The following is a 17404-nucleotide window of genomic DNA, read 5'->3' as shown; positions in this document are numbered from 1 at the left end:
CTGTAAGGCGGCCTCCTGGAGCTCTGAGTCAACCTTCATCTCCCATTATAGGATAGATGCTAGGATGGCAGAGTTTTCGGCTTTTGGGCAGACTGTTCTTAGTTCTGCCAGGCATGAGGACCCTCCCTAGGGGATTCTTCTTGCTATCTCCCCATCTGTGCTGCTGTTGAGGACGTAAGGGAATCGTTAATTTCTAACGATAATTTGTTTTCCCTTAGTCCTAACAGCAGCACACAAATATCCCACCCTAAATACATTATGCTTGTTAAAAACACGGTGGGCTGGGGGGTGATCTCCTCCCTTTCAGGGAGCTGAAGATCGTTTATTGGTTCTTGGGCTCATTAAAATTCCGCCGGTCCTACCAGTCCACAGGGGCAGTTAACCCCATCTGTGCTGCTGTTAGGACTAAGGGAAAACAAATTATCGTTAGAAATTAACGATTCTGCAGTTTTTCATATAACAACCAAACAACATTGACAGTGGAGTATAAAGCAGTTTTCTGGTTTAGAAGCTTTTTTTTAGATCCTATTATTCTGAAGTTAGGGCAATAATCTATTACTAGAAATCACAGCGCGATCAGGGAGATTTATCAAAACTGGTGTAAAGAAAAACGGACTTATTTGCCCATAGCAAACAATCAAATTTCACCTTTTATTTTTCAGAGCTCCTTGAAAAATGAAAGGTGGAATCTGATTGGTTGCTATAGGCAACAAAGATAGCTTTCCTTTACACCAGTTTTGATAAATCTCTCCTATTGCTTAATCTGTTGCACGTTCTATTGTTGTTTCCATTTTTTGATGGGTAGAATAGCTCTGCATGAATCAAAGTCTCTGGTGGAGGAGAACACAGTCTTAGGGTTCATGCACACAAACATATTTTCTTTCCATGTCCATTCCATTTTTTTTGAGAACCGTTGGCGGAACCATTCATTTCAATGGTTCCGCCAAAAATATGGAAGTTACTCCGTGTGCATTCCGTTTCCATATATCCATATGTCCGTTCTGCCCAAAAAAAGAACATGTCCAACTATTGTCCAAATTACGGACAAGGATAGGACTGTTCTATTAGGGGCCAACTGTTCCACTCCGCAAAATACAGAATACACACAGACGTCATCCGTATTTTTTGCGGATCCGTTTTTTGCGGACTGCAAAAATACATACGGCCGTGTACATGAGGCCTTAGCCTGAGTGAAGAACAGCTACAATGTCTATTTATTTGGAGGACCTAGCATGTCTATTACAAAAATAGCCTGTTAATTTAATTTAGTAATTCTTGATTTCTCTTCTGGTGGTTCTGCTGGGCAATTGAGTACTTTCTGAGGGTTCCTTCACAAATAAAGCTGACGAGGAGAGGGGGAGGGGGGTGGAGCTGGCAGCAGGACGCTCTGCACAGAATGCTGGTTTAACTTGCACCATTAAACTCACATATATACAGCATATAAAGTAATCATTTGTTAACAGCACATTGCCCTGTATTAATAAAATTGTATGGGGATGAATGATCATATTAATGATCCTTCATGCTCATACAGTGGGGATAATTGCTGTATGTAAATGTAGACTGAGCAAGGTTTGGTCCGGATCATTTCCTTGTCTATCAGGCCACGTGAATGAGCCCTTACTTATGGCTTTGTGTTAGAGAGTGTTATCTTGTACATGCTAAGCAATCATATGTTTATGATATGCTTAAACTTTTGTTGACTAGATGGAAGAAGTGATCGAAGGGATCCGTTGGGCTTTCATTGACATACTGGAAAAAGAGAATGACTGGATGGATGAAGCAACCAAAAATAAAGCCAAGGAGAAGGTAAATTGTTAAAAACTATTAGGGGTAATTTATCAACTTCTTTGCACCAGTTTTTTTAGTTTTGGAAAGTGCAATAAAAATTTGGTAAAGTTTACCAGAAGGCAGCGGGACCATCAACTTTCCAACAAATGTATTTATTAATTCTAAAGTCATAAAGTAGTGCATATTTTAGCACAACTTTTTTAGCATAGACTTAGTCTTCTGATTTTCAATAAATTTTGTGCAGATGACTCCAACAAACATGCAAGACTGGCATATGAAACACCAGTCTGAATAAATGTGGGTCTGTGTATTTATGATCAATCTCAAAATGCTCTTCAATACAACAATATGCCAAATATACCAAACATACACCACTAGTAATGGAGTGGCTATACACAGTAAAATAAAATACATAAACAATCACAAGACAAACAAGAACATATTAGATGGAGAACACTCTCTGGTACAAATACAAAATAGTGTGCTATTTGTCAATCAAAACCATCCTGCAGGATGTGAACACTGACACCATCAAGGTAATATACTGACTACCTCAAGTAGTGTTGCCCAGTCGCAATGAAACATCAGAACAAATGTAAGACTTGATAAGTAACCTGTATTGATCAAGATCAGTCATCTGGATGTATCCTCCGGATGACACTGGATGACACTGCTCTCATTGCTCTAAAGGCACAATTTGCATATTTCAAAAAGCTGATATTATTTGCAAGAAAGTCATGGATTGCTATAAGAATGGCACAGTTGGAATCTGGTCAGCTAAGCCAATCTGGTAGTATGCTTGGTAACAATGTCGCTGATGACAGACTCACTGTTAAGATGCCTGGCCCTGAAATCTTGTGCATGAGCCAGCAAGAGTATAGTTGGCGCATGTACAGTTAGGATCTCAAAATGGGGGAACCCCTCTAAGAACTGAATGGTGCATGTGCTGATTGTGCGCATTATACACATTTCTCTAAAAGATCACCTCTGATTTCTGCAATTTAGATCATTGCAGTCAACATGATCAACCCTACCATGCAGTATGCCTGGTTTACTATGGTGATACGCTTTAAAGGGAACCTGTCACATTGAACATGGTACCTGAGTTATAGAGCAGTAGAAGTTTATCGGATAGATATATAGATTTGTGGTAGAAGATTCAGTATAACTTTCATTTAATTCTTTAAAATTTCTGCTCTTTCTGGGATTTGTCATCAAGGAGACAGTCCTATCAGTGATTGACAGCAATCTTTGTATACAGAGTCATAAAGGGAGGGCTGTCATTCTCTGATAGGACCGTCTCCTGGACTTCAAAGCTTGTCAGCTCCTCCTGCTCTGTAACATGAAGCCTGCAGCTCAGACACCATGTTCTATGTGACAGGTTCCCTTTAAGTATACTGAGCTAGACCAGAATTAAATCTTGAGCTGACCATGTATTATTATAGCAAAAGTAGTTGAGACCCAGACTACCAAACAAAATATTAGAGCTGAAGGATTGTCATGAAGCTAAAAAATATTTCATCAAAATAAAAGGTTCCTAGTATGTGTGATGTAAAACCCCACTTTAATGACTATATTATACGTTTGGTGTCATACTAATTTAACTAATTTCATCTGCCAAATCTTGTTATGTTGTTATTGTTATAGCTATACTCTGTGTACTTTCATTACACAATTCCAAATGTTCATTTTGAGGAATGTCCAACTCTGTGAGTCATTTACAATCAATACTTGCTAGAACAGTTTTAACAGAATAGAAACTTTTTCTTTCTTGCCAAAAAAAAGTTGTGTGTCCTTGGAAAGCAGAGTGTTTGATTTCTAAGACAAGAAGTTTAACTTGTGAAGTGGAGCACTACAATACAGTATACAGAACATCATTATTTTGGATGCAATGTTTGGAATACTCTTTTGAACATTGGAGCTGGACTTGCAAGGTTTTTTTGAGGTTTCATTAATAGTGTAATCCAGGCGCTATGTCCGGGCTCATGGCAAGGAGACACAGGTGAGGGCTGCCTGCTTCTGTTTTTGTTACAAAGTACCTGGTCAGCGTGCACTCCCTGTGTGTGTGTGTGTATACACACTGAGCGGTATTTTCTGATTGTTTCGGGTTTTATTTTAAAGCGAGATATGGCGCACATTTCAATGCGCCCGATGGAGGAAGATGGTGAACATATGCTAAGGATGAATGCCATCTTTGATATCTCGGATCAATCTACACAGGATAAACTCAATGTTAACCTTCACATTGCAATGGCAGGTGATTCTCTCGGACTGTTCAATCAAACTTATGCAATTAATTGTGCAACAGGAGCAACAAAACTCTTGCAGATTTAAGAGATGAAATAAGAAAAACACAGGACTCATTGTTACCCTTTGTGGATAATCTGGTGTTTAAAGATCAGGGTAACAAACTAAAAGAAAACCTTACGAAATTGGAGGATAACATTATTCAATCCAAACAGGCAAAGTACAACAGGGATCTGTTGGACTATAACAATAATACTTTATATAACTGGTCTGAATCCAAAGCTAACGTACCACAATCTATTCTGAGGAGATCGCGTTCTAAAAGGAAACCATCCTCTAAAGTATTATTCAGCTCAACTGATGTCGATTCCTCGGACTCAGCAATCACGGATAACTCAGGGTTAACGGAGGCGGCAGGTGAAGGTCTTTCTTCTGCAATGATTCCGCACCATAGAAGAGCCACAAAAAACGAAGGGCGGGGAGGTGGCACAGAAAAAACGTGCCGATATCCCTCCCGATACAGGAAAGAGTAGCGGACTTGCAGGTGGTGAACCTGTCAGTCTCTATTCTGTCAATTGACCAGATTCATGTTTTAAAGAGAGGCTTATCGTTTTCTCCCACATATCAATTTGATTTGTATAAGACTATTTTGGATGTTAACCGGTTTGCTCGTAGTCTTACCCTGAAAAAACATTTTGAGGATGTGGCTACTAAAAATGTAGATGTAGAATTGAATCAACCTTAGGCACATGATTTATTAGTGTCTACACAGGGCAGTGGTTTACCTCAGGGCAATGCAATGTTGTTTTATGAATTAATGCACGTAGCCTCTCTGCAAGAAATGCATACAAAACCGGATGACCTTGAACTAATGAACAGATCTTCATCATTTACTACTAGTAATAGGGATTTTTATCCCCTTCAGTCAAGGTCCCCAGCTTTGGATCCCTATCAGGAATTGGTGGAGAGGGATCTATGTGCTCTGAATGATAAATACATGTTGAACAGGCATCCGAGTCACACGGGATGCAAAAAACTCTCCAACATGTCTCCATTGGAATTAAAGGCATTGCGGGATCTGAAAGATAGAGATAACCTGATCATAAAAATGCAAATAAGGGAGGAGCAGTTGTCATTTTGGATAGCGCGGTATATAAGTCACAGGTGCAGAGGATGTTAAATAACACTTCTGTTTATACTGTGCTAAGGGGCATTCCTCTACTTTCTTATCAAACTGAACTGGTCAATATTTTGACATTGGGTTTGGACCTGTGCATCTTTAATAAAAAATAATATGACTATATATATGTACCCAATCCGGTCATCTCTATTTTTCATGCCCTGCCAAAGATTCATAAGGGTATTCCCTCCCCCACTAAGGCTTATAGTGGCGGGGATTGGATCCTTCTCGGAAAAACTTTCCGAGTGGGTAGACTCTCTTTTACAACCATTGGTTCACATGATTCCTTGGTTTTTGAAGGATACCAAGTCTGTGCTTCAGGCATTCTCTGAATTCAGATGGAGTGAGGGGTTCAGATGGATTACCGCGGATGTGGTGTCACTGTACACAAATATCCCCCATGATATGGCTCTGAGGGCATTGTCCTGGTTCCTCGATGCAGACAGCGACTATACTAAAGAATTGCAGGAATTCATGGGTACAGTTGTTAATTTCCTCCTCAGGCACAATTTCTTTATGTTTAACAATTATTTTTATCTCCAGGTTTCTGGAGTGTCGATGGGGGATAAGTTTTCTCCCTCCATAGCCAATATATTTATGGCATGGTGGAAGAGGAGCTTTCTCCTCATCGACACTCTCCCTTTCAGTGGTATGGCCGCTACATCGATGACCTGCTTATGGTATGGTCTGGTGATGTGGCGGCCATACAACTGCTCACGAGCTACTTGAATTCATGTGTGGACTCCATTACATTTGATGTCCACCATAATCCAGGTTTCATTAATTTTCTGGATTTGTGCCTGAGGGGGGATGTGAGTACGTCCGCAGTTTGTACATGTACACATAGGAAGGATACGGCAGGAAATACCATACTCCATGCGTCTTCATGTCACCCACTACATGTTATTCATAATATCCCGAAGGTTGAATTGAGCAGTGCGAAAAGTTACTGCACGGATGATGCCTGATGCCTGTGATGGTTAACTAGATGCTGGGGAGCGAGAGGAGGGCTTTTAGACGTGTATAGGTTGACTGATGGACTGACGTGTAACAGTGCCTCAAATAACAGATGAATTGAATCAGATTTTTACCTTTCAATATACAGTGCAATGCATTAAAACATATGAGGATGGGCCTTCTAGGGCTCATGGTTACTACCATATTATGGCTCCATATTTCTTGTTGCAACAGCCTTTGTAGGCACCATACAGTGGCACACCCTGAGTGTCTGCAGTTCTGTAGTGTGGTTCCCTATAGACTCCATACAGGTATGTGCATAACTTGAAATTCCTGTGTCCCAATGCAAAATCAGTAACAAAGCCCCCCTCAAAAATTTAATTTGGATGGTTCACTGAATTTCCCCTGCAAAATTTAATTCGATCCAAATTAATTTGTGATGAATCGCGTTAAAAACAGCTATTTCCTGACTGCTGACAGCCTGTATAGAGGTGTAGAACACAGTGCATTGTAGTAACAGGCATAGGGAGTCTGCTGTGCTAGTGAAACAATACTGTGAGTCAGTATGACACGCAGATGACAGGCTTCGCTCTTAGAATAACTGCATACTTCACTTATTTGGGCAGTCATGGGGCCAAAACTGCCCAAATAACTCAAGTGTGAACTCAGGCTTACAGGTCAATGTTAGCGTCAAGAAGAAGCGCACTCCTTTTACACCCTCATTAGCTAATTCCACATAGATGTCTACAGAATCGTCAACACAGTGGCCCAGTCACAGAGTGGTGGGGGTGGGAATCTCATGAGGAGTCAATACAGTGGCCCAATCACAGAGTGCTGACTGCCACCGCAGCATCCGTGAACCCGTGCACCGCTACTTCTTTCCAGACAGGTAGGCTCAGGTAGTCTACCCCAAGCACATTTTGGCTACAGATCTCACACTGCTGAGACCATACTAAATCATGGCCACTCTACCACCCTGCTGGCTCAGCTGCTGCCTCACGCGTAAGCTGGAACCCTCTTCTGCTAATGATGTTGAAGCCCCCTCTTCACCCGGCTCCCACGTGCAATCGGCCACACCATTGACCGCCACTGTCTGCACATCACTGAAGTCACCCTCACCAGTCTCAGGTACACGTGCCTGACTGCTTGCAACACCAGCTCCCACGCAACTATTATAGTCGCTACTTGCCCGCCTACCAGAGGAAGCAGGGCAGGGGTCGAGTGGAGGGGGAACGCATGGGAACGGCGTTCCTGCACTTTTTTCATGGCAGGAACGCCGTTCCCTTTCAGCCTCAAGCCAGGAGAACACGGCTGAATCAGATTCACAGGGTGAGACGGAGCGCACTGCGCAGGTTAAGGGAGGAGGGGCGGCTTCAGTTGAGAGGAAGCTGTCTGTGCGGTGCCGCTGCCTGCGACTCCTCTCATGGCGCCCTGCCCCCTAATGACATCATCTCCTTCACTACTAGATCATTTAGAATGTCTTTTAGAAAAGTTTGTCCTGGGATTCGAACTCACGACCTCTACACATCAGAGGAAGGCATTTACCCTCACAGCCATGAAAGCCATCTAGGTAAATGCTTAAAAAAAAAAATATAAGACTTCTAATTATACCTAGTGTACTGATATCTAGTGTACAACCATACACATGACAGCTGCCCACTGTGTATGGATGTAGCAGAGCTGGGTGTGTTGGGGCAGCTGTCATGTGTATGGTTGTACACTAGGTATCAGTACACTAGGTATAAGTAGAAGTCTTAGTTTTTTTTTTTTAAGCAACTACCTCAACAGATTTTATGGCTGTGAGGGTAAATGCCTTGCCTGTAATGTGTAGAGGTCATGAGTTCGAATCCCAGGACAAACTTTTCTAAAAGTGTTTTTTTTTTTTTATAAGACTTCTACTGATACCTAGTTTACTGATACCAAGTGTACAACCATACACATGACAGCTGCCCACTGTGTATGGATGTAGCAGAGCTGGGTGTGTTGGGGCAGCTGTCATGTGTATGGTTGTACACTAGGTATCAGTACACTAGGTATAAGTAGAAGTCTTAGTTTTTTTTTTTTAAGCAACTACCTCAACAGCTTTTATGGCTGTGAGGGTAAATGCCTTGCCTGTAATGTGTAGAGGTCATGAGTTCGAATCCCAGGACAAACTAAAAGTGTTTTTTTTTCTTTTTCTGATACTTCTACTGATACCTTGTGTACTGATACCTAGTGTACAACCATACACATGACAGCTGCCCCAACACACCCAGCTCTGCTACATCCATACACAGTGGGCAAAGTTACCTACAGTAGAAGTCTTATATATATTTTTTTTTAAGTAGCAAGCTAGACAGCTTTCATAGCTGTGAGGGCATATGCCTTGCTTCTGCTGTGTAGAGGTCATGAGATCGAATCCCAGGACAAACTTTTCTAAAAGTGCTATTTTTTTAATTTATTTTTTAGTCCGCAGCGACACAAATTACAGCATGCTAGATTTTCTGTGCTTTTTTATTTTTTGGAGGGGGGGGGGGGGTTGCAGTGGATCTTGGGTGAGTTCCCACACTTTTTTTCCCAGGACTTGACCCCTGAAGCAGGGGATCTCTCCTCCTCACCTGTCTGTCGGACAAAAAAAGCAATATTATCAGGCCACAATTTTGCAGCAACTCAACAAATATTGATTGACGCATTAAATTAAGTGTAAAAGAATTTGAACACCCTAAAATGTGTAGTATCAAACCAGGTTTGCGTCAAAAACACAGAACAAGTGCAGATCTTTCCATTACACCTTATCTCTGAGTAGGCTTCACTACTGGTTTTGGCTGACAAAAAATTATAGTAATAACTGATTAAATAACTGAAGTGTGAACTCACCCTAAAGTGTGTAGTATCAGGCTGCTATTTAACACCAACTCCGCAACTACTGATTGAGGCATCAAATTAAGTGTAAAAGAATTTGACCACCCTAAAAGTGTGTAGAGAAGTGTTCTGCTTTGGTGAGCAGCGGCCTCGGCAGGTATAACTGTTTTCGGGTTATCTGTTCTCTGCCTTTAAGGTGTGATCACCTCTAGTATCTTTTTTTTTCTTAAGCCCGAGGAGCTTGCTTTCTTCACCCATGCAACATGTCGGACCGCAAGTACTTATGTATAAACTAAATACACCCCAAAACTGGCTGAATCAGACAGCACTTTCAGTACAGAAGCAATGGTGAATGGAAATAGTTATATATCAAATAAATACACCCCAAAACTGTTTGTATCAGACTGCAAATTCACCCCAAAAGCAATAATGAATGGATGTACTTTTACATATTTAAAATGAACACACCCCAAAACAGGTTGTATCAGACTGCAAATTCACTCCAGAAGCAAGGATGAATGGAAGTACTTTTATATATGAAATAAACAGATTCACACATCCGCAATTCTGTTCCGCATTTTGCAGAACAGAATTGCGGACCCATTCATTTCTATGGGGTCGCACGATGTGCTCCCTGAATCCGGAAATGCGGACCCCCACTTCCGGGTCCGCAATTCCAATCCCGAAAAAAATAGAACATGTCCTATTCATGTCCACAATTGCGGACAAGATTAGGCATTTTCTATTAAGTGACGGCGATGTGCGTTCCGCACAATGCAATTATCTATGTTTTGCGGATCCGTAAATACGCAAAACACACACTGACATGTGAATGGACCCTAAAACTGGTTGTATCAGACTGCAAATTCACGACAAAAACAAGGATGAATAGTCGTATTTTTATATTTAAAATAAATACACCCCAAAACTGGTTATATCAGGCAGCACTTTCAGTACAGAAGGAAGGATGAAAGCAAGTAGTTAGATATCAACTAAATACACCCCAAAACTGCTTGTATCAGACAGCACTTTCAACCCAATAACAGATGCTAGGATTACTCCAATCACTGTGCAACACACCAGACCTGCAGGGTATAGCGAAGTGAGGTCACGGTTATGGGCAAACGAGGGTTGCTCACTGTATTGGAGAACCCTGGGCAGGCATGTGGCAGTGAAGGAGAGGTAGACACGGTTCCTCTGGGGCACACTCTGTATGTAGGGACCAGGCCTGATGGTGGATGAGGTGCCCTGGATGTTACGGGTATTTTGAGTGCCTGGGGCAAGGTCCCTTTAAGGTTCGTGACGCCAGTGCCTGTGACGGTGGCACACCGGTTTGTAGTTGGAATAAGTGAGGTACACAGGTGGTATAGTGAACCAAACGTTGCTTTACTTAACAGTCCAACTTTATACATCAAGTTGGTAATGCAGTTCCTTATATCAAGTACTTCACAAGCAGGCCTCAATACAAATACTGGCAGGTATAATTCGGTGCAAGATACTCAGAGGGTAAATCCACAATACAGGGAGTGCAGAATTATTAGGCAAGTTGTATTTTTGAGGATTAAATTTATTATTGAACAACAACCATGTTATCAATGAACCCAAAAAACTAATTAATATCAAAGCTGAATATTTTTGGAAGTAGTTTTTAGTTTGTTTTTAGTTTTAGCTATTTTAGGGGGATATCTGTGTGTGCAGGTGACTATTACTGTACATAATTATTAGGCAACTTAACAAAAAACAAATATATACCCATTTCAATTATTTATTTTTACCAGTGAAACCAATATAACATCTCAACATTCACAAATATACATTTCTGACATTCAAAAACAAAACAAAAACAAATCAGTGACCAATATAGCCACCTTTCTTTGCAAGGACACTCAAAAGCCTGCCATCCATGGATTCTGTCAGTGTTTTGATCTGTTCACCATCAACATTGCGTGCAGCAGCAACCACAGCCTCCCAGACACTGTTCAGAGAGGTGTACTGTTTTCCCTCCTTGTAAATCTCACATTTGATGATGGACCACAGGTTCTCAATGGGGTTCAGATCAGGTGAACAAGGAGGCCATGTCATTAGATTTTCTTCTTTTATACCCTTTCTTGCCAGCCACGCTGTGGAGTACTTGGACGCGTGTGATGGAGCATTGTCCTGCATGAAAATCATGTTTTTCTTAAAGGATGCAGACTTCTTCCTGTACCACTGCTTGAAGAAGGTGTCTTCCAGAAACTGAAAGTAGGACTGGGAGTTGAGCTTGACTCCATCCTCAACCCGAAAAGGCCCCACAAGCTCATCTTTGATGATACCAGCCCAAACCAGTACTCTACCTCCACCTTGCTGGCATCTGAGTCGGACTGGAGCTCTCTGCCCTTTACCAATCCAGCCACGGGCCCATCCATCTGGCCCATCAAGACTCACTCTCATTTCATCAGTCCATAAAACCTTAGAAAAATCAGTCTTGAGATATTTCTTGGCCCAGTCTTGACGTTTAAGCTTGTGTGTCTTGTTCAGTGGTGGTCGTCTTTCAGCCTTTCTTACCTTGGCCATGTCTCTGAGTATTGCACACCTTGTGCTTTTGGGCACTCCAGTGATGTTGCAGCTCTAAAATATATGGCCAAACTGGTGGCAAGTGGCATCTTGGCAGCTGCACGCTTGACTTTTCTCAGTTCATGGGCAGTTATTTTGCGCCTTGGTTTTTCCACACGCTTCTTGCGACCCTGTTGACTATTTTGAATGAAACGCTTGATTGTTCGATGATCACGCTTCAGAAGCTTTGCAATTTTAAGAGTGCTGCATCCCTCTGCAAGATATCTCGCTATTTTTGCCTTTTCTGAGCCTGTCAAGTCCTTCTTTTGACCCATTTTGCCAAAGGAAAGGAAGTTGCCTAATAATTATGCACACCTGATATAGGGTGTTGATGTCATTAGACCACACCCCTTCTCATTACAGAGATGCACATCACCTAATATGCTTAATTGGTAGTAGGCTTTCGAACCTATACAGCTTGGAGTAAGACAACATGCATAAAGAGGATGATGTGGTCAAAATACTCCTTTGCCTAATAATTCTGCACTCCCTGTACACTCAGAATCAGGTTGTACCTTTCCTCAGAAATAGTGTACACTGTTCTTTTAGAACTCCTGTCTGGCTTTCTATCCCAAGGCCCGGATGCCTAAATGCTGGCTTAAATCCTTGGTAAAATATATCTTCCTCTCGTATGGATTCTTGCTTTACTACTTTATAGTTCCTCTGCCCATTAGATTACTTATCTGTGCTGATGACACTGTCTCTGCTTGACTTGAGGGTAACTGCAGGTTTTCTCCCAGGAGGTGCTGTCCTACTACTGGGGTATCTCAACTGAGCTATCCTTAGCCTCAGGAGCTTCAGGCTGACAAGGTAACTCCTCTAATCCCCTGGAATACACACAGTCTCCAAGCAGGCTGTACTTCATCTAGCCCCCTGGTGCAGCTAGAAACCAGGACTGTCCAGCTGCATGTCAGGAGGAGGCCCTCAGCATAGCTTGGGCTGGTGCCTTCTCACTTCTGTCTCCACAGACTCCTGACTATGACCTAACCACTCCCTGTCTGGGCCTGGACATTTATACTAGGGGCTCCCTATCTCCCTCTAGTGTCTGGGAGGCTAAATTACACCCCACTAGGCCTGATAAACATATGACAGGGGAAACATAGCATGTAAAACACACAGCAATTTACATTAAATGCATAGATCAATACAATATTACTGTCCCTTGTGAGTAGAAGTACACGCTACCCAATTGACCCTTGTGTAGTGCCCAATCCTACCTAGTGGGACACTACAACTGTTTAAAACAACCTAAAATCTCTAGCAATAGATCACTTTTAGTAACCCCAATTAGTGCAGCAAGATGTAATAGAATAGCTCCTATTACCCAGGCTGTACACTCTCCTATTGGTCCCTGCTCTCTCCCTACACTGTGGATAATGCCTCCCTATCTTTTCCCTACACTATGAATAATCTTTCCCTGAACAGCTCAATCTTTTTTTTTTAAATAAAGTATTTTCTAAACACTGTCCCTAGTGCCTGCAAGTAACATCTCTCCCTGCACCAGGGGCGTACATAGAATTCATTGGGCCCCATAGCAGGAATCTGAATTGGGCCCCATGGTCCTTTCCAAGCCACTCTGACTACCCATCCCTGGTCCCACCAACCTTCTACCAGAGCCCCTCTCTCTACATTACACATTATTACTGTTTTTTATAACCTGGGAGGTGTTTACGAAACAACATGTACACAAGGTACACATTAGTAGGTATAATGTACTATATAGAACTACTGTCCAAGCCCGCGTTCACATTACTGTTAGTTTTCTGTTCTTCTGATTCATCAGAAGAAACGAAAAAGTAATAAAAAAAAACAGATCCTGTATTTTAAGCATCTGTTATGATTATTTATGCACATTTTGCATCCGTTTTAGGCATTTCCGACTGAGAAGTTATCTTAGACTCAGGGGCGTCGTTAGGTCAAAACATTCGGGGCTTGACGGATGTTTTGTCCAGTGCCCTGAATGTTATGCTGGATTGCTGGTAGAATTTTTTGGGCTATTCCAGGGACCTTTTATATTGATTGGACCTGGTCAACCCCACAGATCATCCCCCACCCCCCTTGTACTTTCCTGCTGCGCCGGCATGAGTTCAGTCACTTCGGTGGCATCGGTGCTCAATACCATCCTGCGGTGCGTAATCCTGCGAGACATGCAGAGGGAGGTCACGGGTCTCGCGGGATCGCGCACTGCAGGACGGGATTGAGCACCGATGCCACCGAAGTGAAACTCATGCCGGCGCAGCAGATAAGTAGCAGAACAAGTACAAGGGGGGTGGGGGGATGATCTGTGGGGTTGACCAGACGGCTAGGCCCTTCACAGTAGTTATTAACCCTATCAGCAGTGCAGCCCCTGAGGGCATGTGTAGGCTGCTGCTAGAGGCATCTCCTCATGGTAGGATCCGGCCCTTGCTGGGGGGGGGGGGGGGAGCTGGGGCACATCATGCACAGGAGAAACAGTGAGGGGAGCTGAAAGGTTGAGCCAGAGGCCCTGGCAAGGACTCTGGACGGAGCTGTTGTGCTAATTGTAATAAGGGGGCATGGCCTTTCCTCCACAGCCAGGCCCCCTTCCCCTACAGGCCCCATAGCAGTTGTGTGGTCTGCCTCTATTAGAGGTACGCCACTGCCCTGCACTAAGTTCACTGTAAAATGGTGGAGACAGGGCGTGAGGAGGCTTTTTAAAGGGCTGTGATTTCACAGGGCCTGGATATCTGCTCATTGGCTGTCTGCATGGAATTGTGGGTACTCCCTCTTTCCCGGGCTTCTTACTTTCACCTTGTAACATATCCAGCAGCCATTTTAGAAAAATGTGATTCGTTACCACAAAGCGCTTGAAAATTCAACTTTGGGGCGAATCGAATTCCACTTTGTCAACTTCGATTTGCTAATTTCTACCTACCATGTGCCATTTATATTACTGGTGTTTGTGGCAGAGGAGCCTTTTCAACCACCTTAGGCGCCAGGACTCTGGTACCACCGCTGATTCTCAACCCTCTGTAGCTATGCCCCTCTGCATGAGGCCTTGCAACATGTTCTCTGGGAATTGATCTAAAAGTGTTCTGAAGTCTGAATTCTGTTCACTGTCATTAACCATTGTGTAGAGTATAGACATAAATGTATATGATGATACTCACCACAGGTAAACAGGCAAAAGAATGTGTCAAAGGTGAGTTTTATATTTAAAGGAACTTGTGAAGGGATATATGAATTGATTGAATTTTAAATAACATATATGAAATTTAACTCCATCCTCGATGCAACTGTGCTGTAATCTTACAGTGGTAAATGGAGTATACAGGTATAAAATATTTCCTACTGACAGCATTACAGCAATCTGCATATTCTCGGCCATATACTTCCCATAGAATGCACTGGGTGGAGCTCCTGTTACTCCTAATAACTGAGCAGAAGGTAAATACTGGCAATGGACATTAATAGGCTGCTTGGTATTCAACGTATTGTCCAGGTTTCATTTGTTTTTCTACTTAGCAAATATTACTTCATTAAGCTCTTTTAGATTGTCTTAGAATAATCTAAATTTTATGAATATAACTTCCTTCCATGCTGTAGACTGAGTGTTTTACTTATTCTGTACCTGTCTGTCTGTCTATCTATCTATTTCTCTCTCTCTCTCTCTCTCTCTGTCTTTTATCTATCTATACTCCTCAACCTTGAAATTGCAACATGAAGGAGGAAAAACTGTGGAACTATGGAAATCCCAGCATCGATAGATACTTTAATTATGTTTTAATGATAAAAAAATATTATTCAATATTGAGTATGAGCACCAGGCTTACTCGATTTGTTCAAATTTTTAATGCTGTTTCCGTATACCATTAAAATGTATTGGCTTTGTGTCGCCCGAAGTTGCTCAAGACTTTGGTGAATTAGTCCAGTATTCCTATCTGTGTTTTTAAAAACATTTAAATTAGGAATTCAAAGTGGGCTTTGGTACCGGCTGGTATCTCAGTACCAAAGCCCACTTCAAATTCCTAATTTAAATATTTTTTTAAATGCAGATAGGAATATCGGACTAATTCCCCAAAGTCTAGCGCAACTTTGGGCGATCCGAAGTTGGACTACACGGAGCCAATACATTTCAATGCTGTACAGAAACAGCATTAGGCTAGTTTCACACTAGCGTTCGGCTATCCGCTCGTGAGCTCCGTTTGAAGGGGCTCACGAGCGGACCCGAACGCTTCCGTCCAGCCCTGATGCAGTCTGAATGGCTGCGGATCCGCTCAGACTGCATCAGTCTGGCGGCGTTCAGCCTCCGCTCAGCAGGCGGACACCTGAACGCTGCTTGCAGCGTTCGGGTGTCCGCCTGGCCGTGCGGAGGCGTGCGGATCCGTCCAGACTTACAATGTAAGTCAATGGGGACGGATCCGTTTGAAGATGACACCATATGGCTCAATCTTCAAGCGGATCCGTCCCCCATTGACTTTCAATGTAAAAGTCTGGACGGATCCGCTCAGGCTAATTTCACACTTAGCTTTTTTTTGCCAATATAATGCAGACGGATCCGTTCTGAACGGAGCCTCCGTCTGCATTATTATGATCGGATTTGTTCAGACCGGATCCGATCGAACGCTAGTGTGAAAGTAGCCTTAAAAATGCCGTTTTTTAATGAATCACTTAATTCGCTCAAATCTAAAGAGCACCGTGTACAGAAATACACTTACTTGCATGCCTTAGTGTGCTATTAATGAGGTAAGAAATGTTCTGCTACACTGAATGCACTTGGACACGCAAATCATCAAGATTGGTTGCTGGCAGCTCTCTTTGCAGTTGCAGACCAATGATATCCCAGATGTGCTCAATAGTAAAAAAGTCCAGAGATGCTGCAGGCCATGGTAGCACATTTAGGCCATGTAGGCTGCTCACAGAAGAACTAGCAACATGCAGCCTGGCATTGTCCTGTTGAAAAACAGCTTCTGGGACACTTTGGAGAAATGGAGAAATGGCTGTACCACTGGTCTGGCAACAGTAGAATATGCCACCCCACACCATAATCCAAGAAGAGGGCCAATGTAATGTTTTGAAGGCATTGTAGTGACCAGACTCCGGTTACCTTTGCATTTGAGACAAAAATTATACTTAATGCTGAAGAGGATAAGTCTCCCTTCCAGCCTCTATTGCAGTCTTGCTGTGTACCATGATAGCCTTTGAGAGCAGTGAGGTGAGGTCAATTGAACACCTATAGATGGATGATGTCTGGTTTGTTGCCCAATGTCATGAAAATGCATTTTGATGGTTTATGCAGACACTGTTTGCCGCCCTAGGCTTGGATGTGGCATTCAAGTTCACTTGCAGTACAAAATGAATAACTAAATCCCAATCTAATAATCCTTTTTAGGCAGGCCCCTCCATAACTTTGGCGCATCCAGAGCAGGTTCTAAGTGTAAGACAGTTTCCGAGCTATCTTACATTTAGACCATTTTCTACAAAATGATGAATGAGAGGGGCCTGTCTGACTTCCCCTTCTCCGTCTATGCCACACCCACAATTTTAGACCTGGCATGAGTGGGGAAAAGTCACAGATACGGTTAGTTGCCCCGCGATCTGCTCCTGAAATATGCCTAATCTAGGCGTATTTTAGATTAATAAATTACTCTTATAGTATTTTTAATGAAAATATCTTTTAAAGTACCTTATCAAGAATTTAGGAAAGTCTGCCTGACTGAGGATTGAAAATGGATATTTTTTATTATACTTTATCAATTCTTGTATTTAAGGAGTTGTCTCACTTCAGAAAATAACATTTCTCATGTAGATAAAGTTAATACAAGGCACTTACTAATG

The 17404-nt window shown here is 42.4% G+C and overlaps 1 protein-coding gene across 1 annotated transcript in view; it reads left to right on the top strand.

The window, feature by feature from the left end:
* The window catches only part of PHEX (phosphate regulating endopeptidase homolog X-linked), a 284982-nt gene that overhangs the window by 130479 nt on the left and 137099 nt on the right, over positions 1-17404 (top strand). Inside the window, exon 12 of the mRNA XM_044283956.1 lies at positions 1708-1809. Within this exon, the coding sequence (XP_044139891.1) occupies positions 1708-1809 (102 nt within the window). The remainder of the gene's footprint in view (positions 1-1707; positions 1810-17404) is intronic.

This window comes from Bufo gargarizans, chromosome 3, assembly GCF_014858855.1.
Source record: "Bufo gargarizans isolate SCDJY-AF-19 chromosome 3, ASM1485885v1, whole genome shotgun sequence".
NCBI lineage: Eukaryota > Metazoa > Chordata > Amphibia > Anura > Bufonidae > Bufo > Bufo gargarizans.
Note: the sequence above shows the minus strand (reverse complement) of the source record. Positions and strands in the feature narration are given on the sequence as shown.